Genomic DNA, 26,895 nt, shown 5'->3' with positions numbered 1-26,895 from the left:
TTACGCATACCGCGACGTTGGCTCTCCTACAGGATTAGACAAGAATCGTTATTAAAATATATGCTACCAACTTTCGGCATTAAAATAACAGTTAAACTAGATACTATTGATTTATTCATTGCTATGTACCGTTTCTTTCCCTACGATGTTTAACAAGTCCTACCGATTTTTCATCAACAATCAGAGAAACATAACGTACCAATAGTTATCTGTTTGCAAAATTCTAATCGTTCACAACTGAACCCTTTTTTTTAACACACGGAGAGAGATCAAAACTCCTTTCATCATAAGGCATAAGTCTTGTCGAAGGTGTTTAAATTCAGGGTGTAAGAATATTTGACGGCAAGTTTTAATAGCGGTCATAAATTGATTGCACTACGCCTCATTAAGCGCAGTCTGTGAGCCGTGCAATTCAATGCTGCAGTTCTTTATCAGTCCGCAAGACGACGCCACAAGTTGGTGAACGTAGTGCGAGTAGCGATTTAACCGCCCTCGCACGACGATTCGACGAACTAATTTTACGATAATCCATATGCGCAGGAATTGACGCGTCTTCAGAAAACACGACAGATTTTTTTTAGACACCATAAGTTGCAATACGTTTCGACATGTATTGCATTTGTTGTATGTTCCAGTAAATGGTAAGGAAAACTTCTGCTTGGGTAATTAAACTGATTAAAATATATCGTTAAAAATAAAATACATTTATTAATAATTTAGTCATCACTTTAATACATTACACATACGCAGTTTATTCCACGTTTTATTTCATTTTTCGTATTATCCTCCTTTTAATTTGCAATTTACTTATTTGTATGTACAGTGATTTGATGCATGATTTGATTTTATTTAGTTCCGTTTGTGTCTGTTTTTCTTTTTCTTTTTTTTTTAATTGATATTTATTCCAGCAGTAAATAAAAAAAGTAATCGTATTGTAGAAATAATAGTCGTCGAAGCTGAATATACAGACATTTTGGTTAAAAATTTCAATAAAAACTGTTTCAATTAATATTGAAGAAGGAGACAAGGAAAAAATCCGGTGTTTTTTAAAATTTTATCTCACTATTGATGGTGTTGAACAAACAAATGATCAAGTACATGCAAATCAATGGAAAATATAAGTTATATGAATCATTGTATGTATAAACTTCACACGGTCAACATCCAACCTATACATGTATATCAAAATACTGAAATATTCTGCTATTGCAGACAAAACAACAAAAAAAAACAAAAGAAGCTTTGCAATTTATGTTTCAAATAACTTTCCTCGACTGGGTGTATTCCTGATAATTGATTAGCAAACAGTGGGGAAATATGACCGTTTTGCTTTGTGCGTATTCACCATGTCGAAGAGAAAGTGTATTGTGAAATATCCTGTATCAATTTTACCCTGAATTGCATGTGCAAGCTTCTGATACTGATACTATACAGACAGTAACAATAAATTGTATACCATGTGATGAAACCTAATAATTGATCACAATGTCAAGCCATCGCTATTTCCCCATACACAATAATATACATGTGTACAATATATATATATATATATTACATCATTATGTATGCATATGTATATATATATATATATATATTATATATATATATATATATAATACACAGGAATCCTCACATTATAAAATAACAATCTAAACTCTCATACCTATATCTAGTCGGCCATTATACTGCAGATTATACACACATCCCTCGGTGGGATGAGTTAATTGAGTATTTATTATAATAATTATATATTTAAGTTATAGTTCCAGTTCCAATATACCGTGCCGTTATTCAAATATGATGATAAGCGAACACAAAAAACATTATACACGCATACTTGTTACCATTTTAAAATCCAATGTCATGGCCTCTTAGTCATTCACTTATTTACACTTCTATTTATTTGTTTAATCATTTTCAAATTTTGTTTATTTACTTTCCTAATTTCGTCAAATTTGCTTCATAGAATATCATACATTATCTTTTATGGTTTTCTTTCGTCGATGATCCATATACACGTTTAATCACTGGTCGAAGTTAGATGATCTGATTTTAATCGAATTACTATAACATCACGTGGAAAATAGTAAGGCCAAAATTGATCTGGGCTACGTTGTCCTTCACAGAATGACTTGAACGCGAAGAGTGACGAAAGAGAATTGGAGATTAATGCATTAGCTACAGTTTACCTTTTCATTGAATTTTGAATCGAATATTCATAAATTATCGAAATTTTTTTCTCAATTTTTATAGCTATCCTGCGAATAGGTGTAAGCATTTCCAACTGGTCTAGCTATCGACAAGCCGGTGCTAGGATTTTGATCCATCTATAATTTTCCTTTATTAAACATTGTACTTTGCGATCTCAAGTTAAAATTTGACAATACTGATCTCTGCCATTTCCATACGGTCAAGATATAAGTACAGACCAAATGTTCACACTCGGTAACGTAAACCAAAGTATATAATATTCGTAAATATTATCTTTGATCATCGCTGTGTAATATTTACATATTACGAGTTTGCAAAACGCTGCCCCAGATCTCAATACACGTTACACGCTACAGGCTGAAACGAATGAGGATCAAAATATCTTTGCACAAAGTCGGTCGCCAAAGGAACTAGTTGAAATGCTTGTCTTGTGCAAATCGCTCGCTCATCAGAATCTAGATACATTTACTGACGAAACATAATCATACGCAGGATGAATTTGTACAATTATCATATACTTACAATTAGACTACTTAGCAATTTTTGAACTAAATATTTCTAGATCGTTGAAATTCAAACATATTTTCTATTATCCTGGACTATTATAATATTTTATTACATCCTAATGCCCATTTGAAAATATTGTAACGAACGTTCTCAAAAGGCTGATCTTACGTGCAAATATATGGTACATAAATTCTGCTCGGCCGTTGCAGTTGCCTTAATTCACTTTCATCGCGTCAATTTTTTTAAAAATCGTTTTTACGTCTAACGATAAGATAACCTAAACTGATGTAAGACACAGGAGAAAGGGAATAAGATGAGAATTGTGCCAAGAAAATTAGCTAAAAGATATCGCACAAGTTTGAGAAATATACATGATACATATACATGAAATGAAATAGCTAGGGAGTAGTTCTATCGTAACTGCGTACGACTTTTAGGCACTTCATTATTATTTTTTTTTCCTTCATAGAAACACATTCGAGCTCCAAGGTTGATTAGGACCAGTTATTTTCTGAGTAAATTATATCCGTGTCAAAGAACTTACATGTACAAAATAACGTTGCTCTTGTATTTGCATAACTGGTCACTAATTGGTGCTATTTTCATAGCTATATAATCTACAGAATTCCTACTAAGAGCGGTGGACTTTCACGTCTGAGCAAAGGAACAAACATGACGAATATCTATACTTAAACTTACGGAAGCGTATGTATAAATATTATCCGATAACTTCTGACGACGGATGACCATCGCTGAGGATTCCATAATGTTTGTAAAAGTCGAACCTCACTCGTTTTATAGATAAAGAAATACTAGTCCAAACACGATCAGACCCGCTTTAAAAATGTCTTCCTAATCTTTGAGCATTTATCAATCGTAGTTTAGATCCTTGAGCTCCGTGTAGGCGACACGTTTCCTGTAAAGGCTTCCGCTCGTCGCTGGGTTAGTCCCCTTCTTGTTCGTCATCGTCGACGGTGCAGGAGCATAATAATTCCGGCTCTTGTACACCACCATACTGAAATTGAAACAACAAACGTAAATTAAACCCCCGACACTTGTGCCTGACAAATTACAGGCCGTCGTTAAACTATAGACAAGGCGTCAAATGCCTGCGCAGCTACAAACAAAACGATGTACGTACTTTGCCACTAATCCGACCTAATCTAATCTAATCTGAATTGGCTTATTTTATCCTTTCATTTTTCGTCAGCTGTAAGCGATGATCTCATCGAGAGTTTCTCTTATTTTCTACGTATAGGTCAGTTTTTTTTTCTTTTTTTCCCCTCCACATGGAAAACAACTGTGCCAATGATTATTTTTTTCTCGTGATGTCTCAAGAGATTTTTTCATTCGCATTATTTTTCTCTTTCAAATCGAATCACGGAAAATTATAATGAAAAAAATTTCAAGCATCATCGATATTATTTATACACCTTTGTCTCCTTCGAACAATTCTCACTTGGATTAATTTATCACTTCATGATTTTAAAAAATTCTTTTTTGTTTCAATTGAAAAAAATTGTAATAACGAGAATAGATATATTCTAATAATGACGATACACTAAAAAAAAAAGACATAGTCAGTCCTGATGTGAGAATGTAAAGATTGATCTGCTACTGAAAAAGTTTTTCATGCAATGGATTATTCAACCAATAAATTCGGGAAACAAAAAATTCCAAGGATAACTAATCTACTAACACAAGTAAATATCCAATCATTAGTCGATTCAAGACAGAACTACGTCACTACAGAACAACACAATAACGAGAGTATAATTAATGAGGAATGGTTTGTAAGGAGTGAATTAATTTCTCTATTATTTTATTACTTTTCACGACAGGGAGTTTCAAGGTCTATATATCGATAATAGGGTCAGGGAAAAGGAGCATGCATTGTCTTCTATTTCATAAGTGCGACAAAGAGATTTATTTGTAAAGTAAAAGGAAGAAGATACGTATTATACTACTTTACTAGGCTGAATATACTTTTTTTTGTGATTTCTTTACTGAAACTAACAAGAACACAGACAATCCATCGGCCATGCATTTACTATAGCAGGACGTATTAGTCCCAATAAGTTAATTTAATTTCTAACTATACTCTATTTCACATGGTATATATATGTACATTAATATCTCAGATAATTCACAACCTGCGGTGTTGGATATTCATTAATTATCGTACAGGTAGTAAAATTTGAGATTTGCACATCTCGCTACGAAATTAAAAAATGAATACAACTTGAATTGATAATATTTAAACTAGAAACATGCAATATGCTACCGTATTGTCCCAGTGAAAGAGAGGAGAAGATTTTCTGTTTAAGAATAAAATAAATAGGTATGTACGGAAAATTTGACAGAAAAATAGGGAGAAGAAAATATACACATATACGTATCCTTAAGACTACAGTTATTATCATTAGTAAAATTAAAATTGGTATTTTTACGATTAATATTATTACTGATGTTTCATAAAAAGTTTGCTCAAGTATTCTTAATAAAATTAATATGATTCTAATATTACTTTTTTTTTTACGTATGTTAAGGCTTGGGTTACGAAGCAAGTATATCCGGCGAAGTTTTTTACATGCATAAGCAATAATCTAGTTGTCTTTGTTTTCATCGTAAGCTTACATTCACAATCTATCGAGTTCGTATAGTTAGATACATGCGTAAAGCAAGCGTTAATCGGAATGCCAAATATTACTAAATAAAATAATTCTCATCCTAATCAGCCGACGCCCTTATTCTTTGAACTTTTGGTTATTTGTATTATTTGTACGAATTGTGGACGATTTGTACAAATATATATGTATATACATATGTAATATTTTCACTGGTATAAGCAATAAGTACTAAATTCTTATGACAAAATTCATTATGTTAATAACGCCACATGCTGTTATTCTAAACTTTAATAACGTAAAGAGCAATCAAAATGTGACGCACGTGAATTAAGTTTAGAATAATGAAATAAAAGATTCAAAAAAAAAAAACAGCTTTTCGTAGTTTGGAAAAAAATATATGTATATGTATAAACATACTTGGAGGTATTTAAAGGTATGTCGGATGTCACGAAATAAATTATGCATCAAGACATGTAAATCGTAATAAGACTTAAAATGTTCTCAAAATTCACAGGGCTATGTATAAAATGTAATTTTTTGACTGGAATAGTTGGTAAAGAGGCACCGAGAAAATATTATGCTGTTATTAATAAAGCTTTGAACCATTGATTGTATCATATAACATGAAAGGTATTAATACGTTTCACGAAAACTTTGCAAAATAAATGCTCTAATGACGCGCTTGATTCAATTTATGCCCTCAAAGATTAGAAATATTCTTTTTTTTAATCTGCATATAATTTTGTTTTCAATCGTGACTGAAATCCCCCAAAAATTGGTTATTAATATTAATTAACCACGAGGTATATCGTTAGGATATCTACCTTGGACATTTTATAATTAATATTAAGCGGATTCGATTAATATAAACAGTTTTGCCAGAGGTAAAGAGATTGGAATACCAACAAACCCACCATGCAAATTATGGATCTCATACATATTTGCAGCGAGGACAAAAAAAATCTCACGACGCTCCACGAAGTCTGTTTCGTACTTCCTTCTGTATAATAAAAGTAATCATGCTTCGGCAAATATGTAAGTTAAGCAGTTAATTGTATATGTATACGTCAAGTAATACGTGGAGTAAGCATACGTACTTATATAGAGTTACGTAACAGCAGAGGTATAAATTGACTCGCTCTTCAATAAGCAATAATTTAAAAGCCGGCAATAAGTGTACTGATGATTCGCGTGATAAACACCCATATGCATATGCATATATATAGATGTGTGTGAGCGCATGTGTGTGTGTGTGTATATATATATATATATACAAATATAATATCTACCATACTTTGTACGAATACGAATCCCTGCTACGAATTTTCAATTTACCTGTTCCAATTAGTAACTTCTAGTTCATTCAGAAACGGTTACCGTTAAATGCCTATGAGAAATTGGAAGAGGTTGCACGTCAATTTACAGCAGAGGATTAAATCACATGTTGCATTTTCGCTTTTATCCTGCTAATTAATTTATGGTTAATGGACACGGTATAATTATTGGCACAGTTCAACACTGGAGTGACTAAATTCTTGTTAATTTAGACTGACAGGAATTTTAGCGCTGATGCAGCGCAGGCTCAAATGGTTTGCTACAAAGAGTAAATTATTCACCATCCGCTACCCTTACCTGACTTTTGTTGTCAGAGTTATATTATTGTCTATAGTTATGTATTAGTGATTATCTATGCATATCAAAATTTGTCGATGGTATCGAGAGATAGACTAAACCTGCCCTCGATACTTTGCAGTTATGATTTATCTAGACTTGTGTATACAAGGACGGTTATACCAGATGAAATTCTGAAACAGAAAACCAAAAATATTCATGTTATCAAGCTCGAGGTTTTTTGAATGCCGAAGACGAGACCACCGTTTCTACCTACCTCACCCTATGAATCCTGTTGCTAACGATATGATAAGCACTAGAATTCCTGTGAGTAGCTGACCGGTAGACGATACGACAACCTGCTGTTCGAAAGCGGAACTCGAAACGTCATTCGGAGTGAAGTAATCCTCGGCTGTGAGTTTGTCCCCGTACCTATACATCAACTCCATAGCGGCGCCATTTGACCACCCAAAACCCAGCTGGACCTCGTATTCGCCCCCGCCTCCGTGACCCCCTGCGACGGTTGCGTCATACTGCAACAAGTGGCGCGGTGAAAAGATTTTCAAAATGGCGTCGGGCCGTAGCAAGCGATAAACTTGTTTCTCTGCTATTCACGGTCGAGTAACCGCGTAGTAATTCGCTACGAGGACATTTTCTTGTCATGCAGGTGACTGGGAAATCGCTAGAACTTGCCTCGTCTATGAATAATATTTCGTTTAGAGTACAGAGCTACGTAAAGTCGCGAGGTGGGACTTGAAGATCGGTTCGGAGTGTTTTCACCATCATGCAGCTACGTTTGGGCTTTTTCGGGACCGAGTTCGCCCATCTCTTACCTTCTCAAACATGTAGCCGGTTTCGTTGAACGCCAACCAGTTGGTTCGCACCCATCTCTGGCTGATTTCGTAGGCTAATCTTTGCGCCCAAGGGTCCTCGGTGTTGTTCAAAGCTCTGATCATGATCCACTGCAACGGCGCCCAGGCATTCGGGTAGTCCCATTGTTCACCGGAATGCTCCAGCGTAGCGGGAATGCCTCCCAGGTGAATCATGATCTGGCTCTTTTCCAGGTACTTCAAAATTTTGGCCACGTGATTTTCGCGGTTCGCAGGGTCGTAACAATGGGTCCAGAAGGGTGCGATGTTCGTGGGGTAAAAGTAGTCACGTTTCACCTCATTAACGAAGTCGTAGTCGAGCCATGCGCCGACTTCATCGTGCCACAAAACAGCCGTCACAGCCTTTTGCCACTGTTCAGCGATACTCGCGTATTCTGCGGCTTTCGTCGCGTTACCAACTTGTGTATAGAACTCGGATAGCAAAACTGCGTTGCCGTATAATATCGAGTTCAAACACACGGGAATAATGTGGGACGTTTTTATACTTGTTAGATTGCCTGCAAGAATGAAATATAATGATTGTACAATGAACGAATCGATGAACTGATTGGTACGTAATGTATGAGGGGACAAACAATTCCCTACTGACCTTTATTGGTATAACTTTCGGAGATAAACCAACGGCTGGAGAAATCCCAGCCGGACTCAGCTCCGGCTTTCAATTCTCTGTAGAACAGATTTTTCTCCGCATCCGTACGAAAATATTGAGCAGATTCGTAATCCTCTCTGAGTAAATGAAAAAAAAACACGATTAAGGACAGACTCTATTGCCCACGCGGAATCGTTCAAAGCAGGGTACGCTCAACTGCAGATGGTTGATACTGAAAAACAATCTAAAACTCTGCATTCAGAAAACACAATTTTAACTTGTCGCTAGAAATGTCCAAAACGCGCGACGCGAGCTGTCGTACCAATAATAGATGGGATTTTGAATGATTTCCCACATTTCAGAGTTATCTGTAATAGTTATAACTACCGACTGCAGCAGTTTACCTGTAGGATTCGGGCCGCGGGCCGGAGGAAATCTCGTAATATCGAGCCATAGTGTAGGATACTCCATCCTTTTCAAATGTCACGGTATGATTGTTCATCCAGAACTGAAACTCCTTCTCCAAAAGCCAGACGTTTTCCGTAAGCCAATCGAGGTCATTGGTAGCGTCCAGGTAAACCTTGACCATCGGTATCAACATCGGTGGCTGTGATCTCATCTTGTAGTAAACTCTTCCGCCGTTCGGTATAAAGCCTATTCTTTCCACTACGCTGACGAAATTCGATAGCATTCCCCTGACGGTAGTGTGCATTTCGGAACGAAGCAGGCCCCTGACGATCCAGTACGAGTCCCAGTAATAAAATTCTCGGAATCTTCCACCGGGCACAATTACCGGGTTGGGAACGTATATTATCGAGTAAAGATCTTCGTTCTCTTTCACCTCGTCCTTCATCTTTCGCCCCAAAAGTTTCCATATCTCGTTCAAACTGGAGGCAAACTTGTTCAAATTAGGGTCCAGAATGTTGTCGAGGAACTTCGGATGCTCCGTCCAGTCTGACGGATCCCAATCTTCGAACTCCGAACCCGCAGCCTCGAACGTGTTGTTGACGAACACCTCGATCTCCGTCTTCGTCGGCGCGTGTCCGGTGCTGTTCATGAATTCCTCAAACAACAGCAGTGTCTTGTTTTGAGGATTCCTCATCTTCATATCGACGAAGGTCTTCGAATCGGTGTAGATAGAATTCGTTTGCACGGTGTGCAAGATGTCGCCATAACAATAGATCGGACTGAAATAATTGGGTTATTATCTTTATAAGGAAATATGTATTATGCTTATGTACAAAGGTATGAAAAAGCACAGGTCCTTTTCAATAGAACAAACATACTTGCGCGTATAAAAGCGTCTAGTCTTTGGGCAGAAATATTTATACTGGATTTTAGGGTGGCACAATAGATTCAAATTCGTTATTTTTCAACTTCTGAATAACGAATTGACAAATTCTTGCGAAAATTTGTGAGATTTTGTAAAGTGATTGACGCTTTCGAGAAGTAAGAAAAGATTTGACTGTATCGACAGACACGTTGCCCGGTGTTGGCAGGGCAACAGTGCGAAGAGGGTTCGTTCGATGCAGACAGGAAATGACCGAATATAGCTGACACAAGCTCATTTCGCTAGGCGCGAGCCCTCGTTGAAGAGAAATGACAGTTGCTATAGACACTTAAACGTCAAATGGAACGCGTTTATAAATAGAACGATTCGAAGGTGGGGTATGTAGTGTTGCGAGCATAGAGTTTGTTTTTCAACGTCTTAATGCCAGCTAACGAGACTGGTGCAGCATTCGAAAATGAACGAAGGAACGAACCAACGAACAAGCCCAAGAGCGCGACACTGACACACATACCTTCGATTGTTAAAGCACCGTCGAATGTTTTTCGAGGAATTTGAATCGACGGTTAACGAGCGTTCCATTGTCTGCGCGAATTCCCGCGCTGCTGCATGGGAGCGAGTTTACTTCGCACATTGACTCGTTTATATTGCGAGGATGGAAGTTGAAACAAATGAAAACGGAAAGGCAGGTACCGATACTACCGATAGTGCCGGTAACGTGCGATGTTGCTGACATTGAAAACGATCAAGTCTTTCGCATAACCCTTACGATAAATTACGGTGTCACGTGACGCCACTTACCTGTCACATGGAGGCGGGCGGCTTGATTCCTCGATGTCGTCGTCGCGATTGGCCTTCTTAGCGTCAATCAACGCCGCTGCGGCAAGCAGCGTGCTAACTATCAGCAGCCGAACATTAGTCGAATGTGTAGTTGTCGGCACCATCATACTCCGCTTCAACTTCAGGGCTTCGTTAGTTCAGGGCACTGAGGCGATTTCCTATTGGCCAAGACCTTGGCGACGACTTAAGGCTCTCCTTCTTGTTACAAACGTGCGCCGGAGTTTCGCAGGCGACCTTTTCAGTGATCCTGTTACACCTCTTCTCCAACTCGCTAATCCTAAATGATTCCTGCCTCAGCTCCAAAAGCAAGACATCATTGTTCCTACCATCATAAAAGCAAAAAAAAAACCCACCTAAAACAGACTCACAATTGTTCGGACACAGCTCGGCAATTCGACGGTCGAATTCACACAATACCGTTGAGAAGTGACTCGACCGATTGGGTCAACCAGGTTCCGATCCTGTTGGGATCATGTTTTGGTACCCATAACTTTCCCTGAATCTTTCGGCGTCTCGCGCTCGGTCAACGGTCCAACAGTGGCGGCTAGTTGCTTTCGATTCGTTGTTCGAGCCACGAGAGTATATCGCGAAGCCGTGCGAAAATGTTTGAAAGTAAAGTTTCAGCATTCATGTTAATAGAGACATCGGTCGAAAGTGCAACAACTGTGAAATTTCATTGGCGGAATAACGTCTGACCGTGAGAGATAGCGTGTTCTCTAAACGGGTGTGTGGCGGATCTATTCGCGTCGTTTTAAACGAGTAGCACAAGTCACAAGACACGAGAGACGACGCGTTTTGACGCAACATCACCCTACTTAAAAATAGTCTTCACTATTTTACCGTGCACGTGCCAAGTCACCCTTAAACTCATAAGTTACTTGGTAATCATAACGATCTTTCCATTTTGCCACAAAAATTAAATCGCCAAGGCAGGTGCGAGCGGACAAACCGTTGTTGTGCCGAACGAACGTCTCGACTGGAGGAATGACAAACCGTTTATAACAGTCGCGTGTTCGTTCGAGAACGACTTTGGCCAGCGAAAATAGGAACATTTCTTTCTCCGTCGATGCTGGACCCCGCCGATCTCGATCCGACCAAGTGTCCTTGGCAAATTAATACCGCGCACCGAATTCGCTAACCGCGCATTCCCTTTCGCACTTACGATGACATTGAACAATCGCTCAATATTCGAAAACGGAATTCCAAGTAACAACGATCGTCATATCAGTTCTGACATACCTATCGCAGATTACAGAGTTGTTCAAACACTACGCGCCATGGATTCGCCTTCCGAAATCCGTTCGTCAGGTTTTAACGAGTCCAATAAACACCCGACTATCGCGTTTTGCAAACGAGCAGATAACGACTTTGCGCCGTTTCACCGTGCATATATGTGTATTGTAAAATTTTTATCGGGGAGATTTATAACACGTAGACGTGACGAAAGACAAAGGTCGCGGAATGCAACGAAACTGATTCCACGAAGAAACGTGATGTGGATAAGTGATTGATGACCATGATGATGTAAACAAATGGCGAAAAAAAATCTACCATACCTGATACCGTCCAGTGGTGTTCAGAAACTTATTGCACTCCTCCCTCGCTTCAACAAAACTATCGTACTTAATCGACGATAAGATATTCAGTTACAGGTACACACAGAGCAGCTTTGATCCCTGATTGACATGTACCTTGGTTCACGGTATGAAAAGTGCGGCGAATATTCGATCGTGATCGATCTTCCAGAGGTCGGAATAAAAGAACAGCCGATCCGAATTTAAAAAAAAATCGGGGAAATTATTAAAAGAATGCTTTATGATCGAAGAACCGCGGAGGACAAAGTGAATGGCTCTCCTGCCTCGAGTGTTGCAGTCTGTCTCGCGTCGGTAGGAATATACGACTGGTTCTCTACCGCCAGAGAGAACTGCTTTTTAAAATAACCTCACGGTTACATCAGCAGTCGAGCCCCCTGAACGCGACTCCATCATTGGCCAAGCCTCTAATACGAAACTGTCCGATTGGTTGCGGTTTAATCGCGTTTCTAACAGCACTTCTCGGCAATGTCGGTGTCTCCTTCTTCTTGGTATAGTACATACCTACAAATGCGTAACAGGAATGTGCGCGGTTTTTTGTCTTGCGGTTTTTTTTCATTCTTTTTTTTTTCTATACCTTCTTCCTTAGCGATAGATATAGCTGTAATACTTAGCCACTCGGTTTCGCCACAATTTGCCAGTTCATCGTGAGATCGTTATTACAGTACATTACGCAAGGATAATCATTATACCCATGGCTTACAGGTACGATATATTCGCGAAAATGTTCTGTGAAAATGAAAAGACAAACGAAAAGAATGCCGCCTTGAAATTTTCGACTTTCGGTAAATATGACGGAGAATAACAGCTGCTCAAACAGCTAGTCTGTTACAATATATACTCTCGATTTCCCTAATTTAAGACGAGGTTTGAGTTATCAACGTTAACGTATCGAAAGGTTGAAACAAAAGATTACTACCTCGCGCCTTTAGAATAACTGAAGAAGTTGCACTTACAAAGTCTGAATTAGTTGATGCCGTATTAACGGTTAGGTAAATTTCAAGTGTTCCCAAAGTTGCAAAGTAACGACTTTTTCTAAATATCCATCATTACAATAAAGCTACAAACTTCAGCCTGATAATATAAGCCCCTTCGGAGAAGCCGACGTCCTCGCCTCGAGAGGAATCTTCTGATTCGCTGTATTGATCAGAGGGTCAATCACTTTAACCTCATGTAGTACAACGTAACGAAACAATTATGCCTTTTCATACATGTATAATATTATACGATCCAAGCAGATAATGTCGGTGTATTGTATCAATTGTTGAATTTTCTTTCGCATGGCTCTGACGCGTGCGCGATGCCTGTTTAAGAACATAATGTTCGGCTGAACAGCACATATGTAGAGAAACGCTAACAAACAAAAGCGCATATTACTGTTAAATACGTAACGCACGCACATTTTTATTGCTCTTTCTTATTAATTATTATATACATATACGTACCACATCAGGCAGCAATTCGTATAAACACGTGCGGCAAAACGAGCGGTTTTTAACGTCGATCAATGCTGATTGTGATCCGTTGATCGTGAGTGGAATGTTACTGATATTCGCTTAAGCTTTTGCCGCTCCTACCAATAGACTGACAAGTCTCTCTCTCTCTCTCTCTCTCTCTCTCTCTCTCTCTCTCTCTTTCTCTATGTGTTTGCATATCATGTATAACGTGACAATGAAAACGTTACGTCAAACTTCTATAATTGACCAATAATATGCAATATACCGTATAGGTGCGTAAGAGTTTATCAGTATCTGGACGATATCGACGATAATGCGTGCAGTGTCTGATAAATTTATTTATGTACATTAAATCGCTTCTTTTGTATGTGAGGGGGATATAGTAGGGAGAAAAAAAAAAAAAACTAATCATCGGGGTGAAGAAGAATATACTGAAACACGTGTTTTTAAATTGCGAATTGAACGAATGTTTCGCAAGTACAATGTGAAATATATATCCCATGCATGCATCGAGTGAACGCTTGCGCGATTTCACTTTTTTGATCGTCGTTGTTTATGATACGGGATTTTATTCACGGATTATTACTGCAGTTTTTTTCGTATAAATAACTATCGATTTAAAATAATAAAATGACTTCACGCCGTTTATTTTCATGTAAATTCGACGATGTATATACAGTACAAGCAATTATTTTATACACCTCTTGGAAAAACATAAATTACGTGCACAGCATATTATCGTATTACTCACATATTATACCTAATGTAATATTATCCGCAACGCGGGAAAAAGAACCCGTTGGAAGATAACAGAAGGAAGTTATTTTTTTTTTTTTATCGTTTTAATTACAACATTTCTGTACCATTTTATAGCGGAAAGATATTTTCCAGCGTAAAAACAGCTCTTGAGTCTTGCGAATAAGCGGGTATGACATGATATTCTCTAATACAACATATCACATGACATAACTCTTACATGGATATATGATATGTAACACTTATCATCCTACCCTAGTGTTATCCATATCGAATAAAAAGCCCATGCACAGTATAATATATATTGTTTATAAGTGTAGCTCGATAAGTTTTTACCATAACGATAACTGCAAATCTCATTAACCGAATTGTACCGGCCGATTAAAAGGTGATAAATATTCAGTTTTTTTTATATTGATTATAATCAAATGAATAAGTCCGCAGTGAAAGAAAAAAATAACATATTGAAGACTCACGAGTATCTCTTTTCGTGTAAAGATTTTTAAATCCGTTGGCCGTTGATAAACAAGCAGATGTTATATTATAGGTAGAAATCAAGATTTTCTATACTGACTGTGCAATCCTGCGATTTAGTTAGAATTGCATATGATAAAGAAAAATTAGGGTATTTTTTCTATAGTAAATTATCTACAGGGCGAATATTAATGTTTGCGTCAGTTGAACCGCGTCGCAAATACATTGTAATATTAATAATAGTATTTTTACGGCCACCACCGTGCTTACCGTGGAGAATCCTATTTTTTCGAAGTCACTTTCAACCTTGTAAAATAAATTCAAAAAAAAAATAAACAAATAAATAAACGTTTAAAAATTTATTTACTGTTCTTCATGAGTGCTTTGATTTCACATAAAAAAACATCAGATTCATTAGCGTATTTTTACCATCGAATATCAGCTATTTTTCGAACCGTTACACCAGGATAATCCCCTAATTAACCTTAGGGAAGTTTTTTTTTTTTATTATTTTTTTTCGGCGGGATAAAATATCTTTATTGATCCAGCTCCGGGATTTGGCCACGTGACCGGCTGACGGAACCATCGCTCTTTGGACTTCTGACTGTACCCACTCGGTTTTCAAATTAAAATCAGTATCGCTCTTAACAAGATACGTGGAATGCCGCTTGAATAGATTTATCCCGTCAGACCCACGTCAATTTCACGATTACAACCAAAATGTGTCAGTTTTGCTGCTGATCCAATCTCCATGCTCCAATATTCATCGAGTCGTGGAACCAATTCAATACCCCCAAAAGTTACAACGAAAATGTATGGTGTCATTTTTTTTTTATCATATATATATATATTTCCGAAATATGAAATAAATTTTCAGATTACAAGGAATCTTTTCATATACTCATTAGCACGATGTCTCCGACGATTCGTTCATCACTGTAAGTCCCAGTGCATAAATATAAGATTCTTTATTCGTTAAAAGCTGCCGCTGTGTTCAAGGTGACCTTCAACCATACCAGCATCCGTTATCCCAAGAATTTCTTTTTACCAATCCTTCGTTCTATATCTTTCTGACACGCTAACGTAATTATAGGCTTGATGTTTTTTCGCGATAAGCCACCTTCTCTGTCTGATTATCAATTATTGGCTCAGCATGCAATTTTTTCTTTTTTGGCAAATTCGAACAAATGAACTGAACTTTACACAGAAGGCATATTGCTTTTGACATCTATTTTTCGCGTTCCCCAAACAGGTTTTCGAAATCTAAAAATCGTGTCTCTTTCGCTCTAGCGAGAATCCAGACAACCAGTGGCGCCAAATGGCGGGAAAAATCAAACGAGCAGTATTAAAAGAAGATAAATAAACGTTCTTAATAGAAAAATATACCATTACTTTTGTAGGAGCGCGTTATTATAATAACAAATAAAACCTGCATTCATATCTTGCAATTTTTTTCACGCCATACTGCCTTTAGTTTGAATGCAAAATACTATCAGTATACACACGTTGCATTTTGAATAATTTTTCGTCACTTATATACTAATTGTAAGTTCAATGCATCATATGTACAAAATCCTGAAACTTCACCCGGAAAATTAGTTTACATATAGATATGTAATTACGACGAGTATGAGAAAAATTAGCAATATGAGTGCGGCATTAGCGCAAAAGTTGATATAGTAAACTAACGCTGTCGTCTTATTAAACTTTTAGACTGCAACGTAAATACCTATTTGAAGATCGTAAAACCCCGGCTTAATCACCCGGGTGTTATTACGGGAGGGATATGGAGTAGATAATTCAACACTGTCCTTGAAACCTGCAAGCGACCGTAAAAATGCATATTATAGATACGTGTGCAGTGGCAATACCGATTCGCGCACACATACGACATGCAGGAAGTCTTCGAAGTGCACGCGGGTTTTGTACATAGAATTTTATGGGCGCCTATGCGTGTACATTTGTAGATGTATTTTTATTATTATTCAAACAAGTTAACACCTGCAATGGCCTATAAAATGAGAATGCAATTGTCTTTAGACGACCTACTAAAATGTGCGCGCTCGTCTTCTTCCGTTCTCCGCATATACGAGTATAGCCTATTTGTCGAGCTAATACCATATAGTTGGCCGTGAAACGGTTTTGTTGCGAGTAAAACAAAATGATAGTAATAAAAAATACATTTCGCACAAAAGGCTCGCAAAGTGTCGAGTAAAAAAATTGTTTTTTATATGAAAATCAAACTTGGCTTTTTGTATCACTATTATTATATATAATAATGTAAACGTTCATTTTGTACGTACATACGTGGTAATAAAGCCCGAACCAGCAATTATGTATTGAATGTACAATTCAACGGTATTTTCAGAATGAAGTTGAAATGGATTTGAATTCGGAAAAAATATTATCGTCGGGAGTTTGTGTAATAAGCAGACTTGGAAATATTTTGAAAATATGATTTGAAGTGCAAGAATCCTTATACCGAGAGGTTCTCGTGAAAGGACCTGCTCGACGATTGCAACTCGCCTGGTTTATACGCGTAACTGCCAACTTCGTAACAATGTTACTAGCATGATAAACAGCGTGACCAATGCGTAGTGAATCAAGTCTGCATCGCGAGCCGACCCTTCTTAGGGTGCGTTCCGATATCAAGTCCCAGTGCTGTCAAGAATTGCTTTTATCTCTTTTACGCTGCCAAGTTGGCGAGTAGCTCTGCCTCTGTCCTAGGGAGTTTTCAGCGCTGCTAGTCGTGGTGTGAGTATGCATGGTGTGCTTAGAACTCCACGACACGGCCCTTTTTCCGAGGTCAAAGCTCTTAAGTAAGTTTTGTACCAACTTTCTAAGAAATCCCTATATTGTTAGGGAATTATTTTTATTATATTAGTACACAACCACGGCTTTTAAAAAACACTCTCGTCTTTTCCCCCGGCAGATTCAACGTCACAACAATTAATCACCACCGATCTAGGGTATTTTGACGCCGTTGGTACCGAACTTACTTAAGTCCAGTTCAGCGCGAGAGAAACTTTGTTAAAGAAAGAAGCTGCACTCCCAAACATATCATGTATAATCGCACCACGTTGCCAGATAATTTCAGAATACACAATTAATAGGCATTAAGAGGTTATGTTTGGCTGCCAATAGAGTTCAATGACTGCCACTTGTCAACCGGTCGATTTTCTAGGGAATTTGTTCTTGTCAGCAAACGTTTGCTTCAGACAATCAAAATTAAGCAAAACAGAAAAAAAACTCAATATTTCCAGGTTTTCCTTGACATTTTCCCCAGTTCTAGTAAGTTACTAAAACCTAAATCGTTCTCAACTCTTATTAACTCTGTATTCGGTTCAAATTCAATTCGAATTGCCAATTTTTTGTTTCTCGGCGTAAAAAAGTAAATTTGTTATCTCAAAAAATCATTTCCACGCAGAAAATAAAAGTTCCCTGCCAATTCCCGGTTTTCCATGAACCCTTTTGAAATTTCCTGATATTTTCAGGTTTTTCAGATTTTTCACGTGTGTGGCGACCCTGCAACTGTATCCCGTAATTATCATCCCCAATATATGGGGACAAGTGTGTTACATGTACGCGTATTAGTTGGAAATAATTCATACAAAAATCCAAGTTTATTCACAGAGACCGCAAATGAGTTGCGTCAGATGAGACACGTGAGTTTTAGCACGCAATTTACTCGCGCGTGTCGCATCGGCTGCATTCTGGGTATTCGTGACGCTGTAAAGTGTACGTATACGTGTAAACTTTCATCCGGCGCGTGTATAACAAACACTCGACTGACGACGGGTGCCGAGGATAAAAGAGGCGGTGTGCCGGACTTCACGTAGGTCGTCGACGTTTGTTACACAGAGACCGGGAATACATGCATGCTCCAATGGTTTATTTATTGATTCTGCGATAAAAACCAGCTGCAAGAAACTGTTCAAATTTGATAATCGTGGGGGTGAAAATTTATGAGCAGGATCGGAATATCGAAAGTTTGAATGTCGCCAGGATCTACTTTATGCTATTTAAATGTGTTAAAAATCGAAATATAGAAAATAAAAAATAGAAAAGTCAAAGTGTAGAAAGTGTAAAAACACAATCTTGATGATTCTATTTATATATAGAATTGTGTATATAATAATTCTGTGAGGCATATTTTCACGTTTTTCAAAATTCCATATTAGCGATCATTTTGTTTTCTAGTTACTCTACATTTCTACACCCACTCATTCGTCAATTACTACAAACACGAATGAACAACCGAAAGAAACTCTGTTGCGCATTTTCGGGTCGAGTGGTCATAATCTTCAGGTTTGTGTCGAAATTCATACACTTATTTCCATATATAGATTGTACGGCACATAAATTTTTTACAACATTAGGTCAATATATTATGTCACAGTTCTTATCTCATTTATCTCTCTATTTCTATCCTTTTATTTTTACTCAAGGAAAAAATACGTATATCTGTGAAAAGTTAACAGTCCTCGAAAGTTGTAGATTTGTTTCTATCTTTCTTTTTTCTTTCCGTCTATTATTTGTTTGGATTTTTGCCAATCGTGTATAATAATAAAAAATTGCAACAGGAATGAGTCGACCCAGCTGAGGAGAAGGTAAAGAATTTCGTAGAATTGTAGAGATTTTTTTTTATGAAATTGTCAAATAGTATACCCCACCAATTCGTATATATGCGCGATTCTGCCAATTATAGATTAAAGCGATCAGGTGACAAACTTTCAGTTTAACTGCTACTTTGATACGTTATCGGGTCTACTAAGAAATGAACATCTCTCAAATTTCACACCTCTTATTATATTTCCGTCAAATTTTTGACTTCGAATTTCAACCATTTGCTGTGGTCGGAAAATAAATATGACACATGGTATTTCTTCGTGAAAGAAAAAGTTTCACATTTCGATGTGTGAATTCTATTTTCAAACAGTCTTCTAGCAGCATCCAAAGAAACACGTATTGTCGTTACAAAAACAGCTTCTTTGAGACTTTTGCAAACAAAAAATAATTCCAACAATTCCATCGAAAAGTTCGGCATTCTTCGTTAGCATCCGAAATTTTCAGACTGTAGAAATTATGAGATCCCATTTTCTGAAACGTTTTCTGCTTTTCGATGTAATCGTTCAATATTTGTATTTTTTTTTTTTTTTTTCTTCCTCATTATCAAAAATCCCAAAAATTTGTATGCGACAAAGACTGTTTTTTCTGGCTGGTACTGAAAATATGTCCAGAAATTGATCTCAAATTTTTAAGGAACAGATTTTTTTACAGAAAAAAAAAGAAAAACACGAGATCGTATTTTTTCAAAAAAATCTAAGCAGCAGAAATTTTATGAAGAAGATCGGTTACGCTTAGAGATCTAAAATTTAAGTGATAAAAACCATTATTACTACATGTAGCCTTAAATCTGACCAGGCGTTGTAGCTATCCAGATAACAAATTAGAATCAAAATCGGTTCGGTTATTCTCGAGTTATGAGCGAACATACGTCAGAAGGACTTTAGGCCGAGCTTTGAATTTTACATAGATAGGTATTTACGTAAAGCACACGATGATGCATTGCTATCTTCTTTTCGCATACACATATAACGATCGAATTTTTGAAGGACCGTTGCCGGGTTTCTTTATTTCAAAGCAAGAAAAAAACCATCGTACAATAAACCGAACCTTCGAACGTATTCTCAGTTGGTAATAAATTCCAGCCTTGCACAAGGTCGTAAGTTTGTGACGTACATGTGTAACAAATGTATTTCATTCATACATACATATACAACGACATCCGTGTATATCCTTATAGGTAAAAAGAGACGAAGGTATGTATGTTGTATTCATGTATGTACTACAATGGGTTGGTACACCTGTAATTAGTATCGTCATTATCTTTTAATACTATATGGGTTAATAATCTATCACTTCTTTTTCACAAATGCCATTAGTATTTGTACAACTAATTTAACCTAGACAAAACGTCGTCTACTGCACGTGTTAGCCTCACTACTCTATTTTAATACATTATTACCACAACAATTAGCTCTAATGAAAATTTAATCGTGTATGTGTATATGTATATGTAGGGCGAACTTTTCATCGAAGCTATGGAACAAAGGGATGGAATGTTATCTGTATATTTTGTCGTTATTTTTTTTTTTTTTATCATCAACTCTTTAATTGTTTCGATTTGTGGATACAAGTATACAATAAATGATAATTTTTACTGGTGTAGATAATATTAACACTAGTTGAAGAGAAAACGTTTGTAAAAATATAAAATACCCAAAGATATCGCAGAACAATTATTAGGTATTATCCAAGGACTGTTGAAATTTCAAGAACTTAATACAGGCGAAATTTATACGGATATTACGAAAGATAAGTCTAGACATTTGCAGGCATTTGTGACTTCAGGTGTGAAAAAAACTAACAAATGAAGCACACATATGGTGAGTACGATAATTAGGTGCGTGTACGTAAATTAATATTTAATTGTCAATCGAGAAATAACATATTGAAATAAAAAATTGCCTACGATTAAGGGTAATTGGGGCAATCAGGTATATTCACATATTGACATCACGATTATTTTGCTTCAAATAATTTCAAGTGCTGTAAGTATACTACATAATTGCAGATTGCGAGACTAAACATCTGGACATAACCTGAATTACGTGTATTATACGTATGCACGAACCTATGATCTGTTTAAAATTGGCGCTGGATTTTGAAAACAACGAATTTTATCGTACTGAAGTTAGTAACGTTGTCGTAACGATTCATACCGAAGAAAAACCGTTATTGCGCCATTTTGGAATTGTCTAAAAATTCAGTAAACCGTAATAAAGCAAATCACGCTCACATTTTGAAATCTTAGTTCCTGAAAAATCATTGTAAAATTAAAATAATAGTGATTTTTCCCCTAGTGTTACGTTACGATAACGTTACTAACTTCAACCTTGTCAAACTTTTTCTTTCCCCTCATACTTTTGACCACGATATAAACACGTGCATCTTTTTAACGACTAAAAATCGCCTCTTTGTGGAACGCCCGACACAGCACACGCTCAACATGTCTGTACATTATACATAAATAAATGAATGATAATAACAAAACGATGGTGTAAATCTTCTGCAGTATTTTTCTTTTTTTTTCTTATATATCACGTGACCGCGAGTTCTACTACTTATGAAAACTCTGATGAATAGAACAAAATCCAGGATTTTGTTAACCCAATAGGTCAACAACGATACACGGTAATTATCTACTTGGGTAAAATCACGGGGGAAGTTGGTTACCAAAAAATGGATGATGGCAGGTAAAAGTTGATCATTCTTGGTCGCCCAATTTTGTGACACAACCGATATTTATGATGTAATAATTCTTCAAACGGGAAAAAAACAATCAGCATAAATAAGAGTACAATTTCGAAATTTTTTTTTTTTTCATCCATCAGCATAACCTGTAAAATACTGCCTATAACTATGATGAAAAATAAGAACAAATTTAAAAAGCTATCTACAATACAGTAATAAAATATGAGGTCAAAGTTAATAGCTTTAGCGTAAGAATGAATGTTTAGGAAAAATAGTTTTTCCGCATCTTTAAGATTGTCTGAAACTGAGTAAGCCGTAATGAGGCAGTAACCAAGGTGGCCATAAATTGTTGGGAAAACAATTCCATGACATTTTCAGATTTTCCAAGACCTAGAACCTAGTTTTCCCTGCCATTTTCTCAGTTCTAGTAAGTTACTAAAACCTAAAATATTCGGTTCAAATTCAATTCGATGAGAAGAAAAATATAATGTACAAAAAAGTCAGTTCAAGCCAATTTGTTTTCTCGATGATAAAAAGTAAACTTGTTACCTCAAAAAATCATTTCTAATTCCCATGATAGAAAACTGATATTTCCAGTTTTTTACCAAATTATTTAGAAATTGCAAATCGATGATTTTTCCCGAACGTTTCATCACATTAACTTTACTGACTTCAACCTCGTAATAAAATCGAATTCGAACGAAAATATCAAGAGTGCACTGCATTACGTATACGACAATTTATTTTCTGAGCCATTAGATAATTCGTAATCGAAATAGTAATAACAATACCTGACCTACTACGTAACACAGACCTACGTCTATGCACACATATGTTACAGCTGTTATATCACGCGCGAGTCTGATGTCAGAATGTAGCGTTTTAGGTAGGTAGGTAGGTATACCCATACTGTCTGTACATCTACAAGTGTCTATCTATATAATCTATCTATCTATCTATCCATCCATCTACCTACCTACCTGTCTATGTATCTATCTATCTATCTATCTATCTATCTATCTATCTATCTATCTATTTGTCTATCTGTCTATCTATCTATCTATCTATCTATCTATCTATCTATCTATCTATCTATCTATCTATCTACCTAGATCACTCTTAAGACAGTTTTAAAATTTTTTGAAATATTTATGCTTGTCACCAAATCTAAGAAGCAGTGAGAACTTGCACAAGCATATACATATAATTCATTGAACTGCAGCGTACAGATAAGTCCTTATAATAACCATGCTTTTTGTACGGCTCTGTCAAAAAATACCTACCGTCAAACTTCGTTGTCGATGTTACTCATCGTTCGAAATGTTGAACAGCAATGGGTAAATAACTTTAGCGACAATTATCATATTGTATTATAGACATAGGTTCGCCTGACAATGAGTATTGATATCTCTAGTCAACGGTAATTAACGTTGACTATGGCACGTTATACATGTATTGTTATCTTTTGAAAGCGGGATGAACAAATTACAACTACACAGCAACAGGATGTTACGAGGCGGGCCACCGTTCGAACCGATCGTCTATATGCCAATTCTTGACTGAATATAATTGCCGAATTCCTTGATCATCTATAATAATCACCGTAGACTTGACCTCGATTTTCTTTTTTTATGAATACGTATAATAATTCCAGGAACAGTTGGTTACACAGTCATCGACGTTGTTACTATCGATAAAATTGATGCAATAATGACAAGATCAAATTGTGAGTCGATCATCCATATCGACGATCAGATTATATTCACACTTATAAATCCTAAATGATTACTGTTTCTAAGTGTTTTTATATTCATCATCTTTTATGATGTCACTTCAATTATAAACCAGAATTGAATCTTTGGTATCACCTAGGCTTTGACAAACACTTGAATACTCTTGTCAAACTGTGAAGATAGAGATAGAGACACAAGTGCTTGCAGCTTAGCTGATATGCTTGATAGGAAAAAATCCGAGTGGAAAAAAAATAAAATAATTGCCGATGAACAACAATAAATTGATGAAGACATGCAGTAGACGACAGAAGTCTACGTTGACGCTTGTTCGAGGGTTACGATTATCTTCTTTATTTATTGGACACGACAACATTTATTAATTTCAAATTTTATCACACAATTCGACATCAATGAATAGATTCACCGTTTATGTTTCGTTGCTAGGGTGACGGAAAATTGTCATAAGTGAGATTTCGATACACCCTTGAAAAAATAAATTCGCAGTATTTAATCCTTACAGTAACAGGTCAGGTATTATTTTTCATCAATTCTTACAATGTGCACGTATTATTGCCGAGAATCTAAACGTAAATGAAATTAGCAATTGAATGAAAATACTGCAGTAAACAGTTTTAATTGCACGTACCTAAATTTTCGTACTCGTGACATCGTCATAATAGAAAAACAATCTGTATTATGTTTGTAGGTGAATAAAGAATACGAATTTTCAAAATTCATAGGTAAGGGGAGAAAGTAATGCCGACGTAATAAAACACGCGCGCTAATGATCATAATCGTGACAACGATCATGACGCGAAAGATCTCAACGTTCGAAATAAATTGGTTGACAATCCGTCTTCATCTAAGTTTTGCAAAATAGGTAGATGTGACACATATGAACATGCATATATACATAGTGTAAAACAACCCGCGCGACGAGTCATAGAAGTAATTAATTACACGATTACATAACGAAGAGCAGGAGGACGTAGAAGAGGAAACGAGAAGAGAAGGTTATTGCGCAATACATGTATCCGTTCTTTGTTAATGACAAAGAAAAATAAATTTCCTGGCACAATGCCTTACCACTTTTCATTAGATGCTAGGTTAACATACACGTATTATACATGTAGACAATTGAATATAAAAAATTATTGATGATGACTATAGATGTAAGTTTAAAAGTCAACGACTGCTCTCTTCGTACATGGGGCACACACATTTTCATTTTACTCGTTCTATTTCAAATGCAAATTACGAAACACCAATTAGAGGCAACGTGCGTATAACTTTTTCATAATTCACCTTCGACTTCGAATAGAGAAAAGAAGGAAAACTTGTATACACGCAGGTGTTTTAATTTCAGATAATATAACAGTGATAATGATCTGAATATCAGGTTTTGGAGAACGTGGCCTTGCGTCATCCATCGAAAATGATTGAATTATTTACCCTAATGTCATGACCATGTCATTCACCCGTAGCATGCGTGCAAAGTACAAACTAAGATTTTGTATTTTATTTATTCGTTAAACAATGTACTGACAATGCGTCTGAGTTGACAGCCGACTGCTGATAAGATTGGGTATCTGTTACGCTTGGACAAATGAGAAGCGTCAAGCGTTATGTGTGCCAGTATCGCAAGTTCGTCTGAGGGATTTATTATTTCTTCACTTTAACGCGAGACAGATAATCAATTGAAACGTGGTGTACAGCTCGTGTCAAGATTTATACGGACATGTTTGAATAACGAATAAATCTCGACAAAAAAATTACCATTGCCGAGTCAGCTTGGTGAAAAAAATTGCCTTATTGGAAAAAGAAAATATACAATCTCTCTTCAAAAGTTCCATTGATGACCGAAACTCCTCGGCCTTTTAAATTGCATTCCTATAATATACGCGCGGTATAAGTTGTGGTGAAGAAGTTTTTTACTTCCCAGATAAGCACGATCAGCACGTGAACATTCAGCAAAATATAATGCACCGCAAAATTGCCAGCTTTGCTTTCCACCGCAACCGCGGCGTGCGCGTGTGTATCTTATAATGCGTACACCGAAACCGCAAGTCGCAACGCGATGGATACAGTATGATCTGAATACAGATGCGTATGGATGCATGTATGAATATGCATGGCCATAGAAAAAAAGTATCTAGACGTAGCGCCACCGATGTTAAAATTAAAACTCAAATCAAATAATGCATAAGTAGGTATGTATGTACTCACAAGAAATTCGATGCTGATGAAACGTGCGGAGATCTGCGACAACTTCGTAGTTGATTGTCATCCTTCAGCTGAAGAATTTGAAAAAAAAACAAACGAATAGCTTAATAACGCGTTTATTGTTGTGGTACTTCCGAACGGACAGTGAAAGAAATGCTGAGAACGATTTATACTGGCGTAGCGAAATGAGGAAAGGAAGGAGCGACGAAAAAATCAAGGTATCTGAAACGGGGATTTATGATACTAATCAAATGTTATAGATAAGCAACAGGTATTTATAATTCTGACAGAGTCATAACTCACCTGTTCATATTAGGTCTGCAGTTGAAATTAGGCCGTTTATTGCAAATCACCACTGAACTTAACCTCAAAGTAACGCGATAGCAGGACGGTTTGGTACAGAATCAAGGATTTCAGCCGTGATTTATCTCCGCCAGTTATCAGCCCTCTGCGCGAGCGTAATACAGACGCCTTGATGCACAGTATTTACAGACTTAACGATAATAATGCGTGCGCGCAGACGACGACAGTCATTCACATACCGTGATTGATACCTACGCCCGTGACGCGATCAGCGTTCAACAAAGCTTGCGAAAAGTTTGCGAAAACGGCGACCGTCGCGACGGTCGAACGACTACGCGAAGTAGAAATAGGATGGAATTCCCGTGCTCAACCAGTCAGCTTCCGTTCGCGCGCCGACTGCAGCGATGAAGGAAAAAACTGACCAGGAAGGCTATCGGGGCGAATGCGTTATGTATGCGTTTAATTTTCGCACTT

The 26,895-nt window shown here is 36.9% G+C and overlaps 1 protein-coding gene across 4 annotated transcripts; it reads right to left on the bottom strand.

The window, feature by feature from the left end:
- Nucleotides 1-688: 688 nt before the first annotated feature.
- On the bottom strand, nt 689-26,809 carry LOC124220077 (trehalase). 4 transcript variants are annotated; one of them, XM_046628491.2, is made up of 8 exons: nt 26,422-26,809; nt 26,122-26,189; nt 10,528-10,888; nt 8,843-9,625; nt 8,439-8,575; nt 7,793-8,346; nt 7,242-7,492; nt 689-3,733 (listed from the first exon to the last, which is right to left on the bottom strand). In XM_046628491.2, the coding sequence occupies exons 3-8, from the start codon at nt 10,671-10,673 to the stop codon at nt 3,589-3,591; spliced, it is 2,016 nt and encodes a 671-aa protein (XP_046484447.1). In that variant the 5' UTR covers nt 10,674-10,888; nt 26,122-26,189; nt 26,422-26,809; the 3' UTR covers nt 689-3,588. The 4 variants fall into 4 exon arrangements, with proteins under 4 accessions (XP_046484447.1, XP_046484448.1, XP_046484446.1 ...); XM_046628492.2 differs by lacking the exon at nt 26,422-26,809 and having other exon boundaries at nt 26,122-26,203; XM_046628490.2 differs by lacking the exons at nt 26,122-26,189; nt 26,422-26,809 and adding an exon at nt 12,123-12,476.
- Between the last annotated feature and the right edge of the window lie 86 nt (nt 26,810-26,895).

The sequence above is a fragment of the Neodiprion pinetum genome, chromosome 5 (genome assembly GCF_021155775.2).
Source record: "Neodiprion pinetum isolate iyNeoPine1 chromosome 5, iyNeoPine1.2, whole genome shotgun sequence".
Lineage (NCBI taxonomy): Eukaryota > Metazoa > Arthropoda > Insecta > Hymenoptera > Diprionidae > Neodiprion > Neodiprion pinetum.
This window is presented reverse-complemented; position numbering and strand designations above follow the sequence as displayed.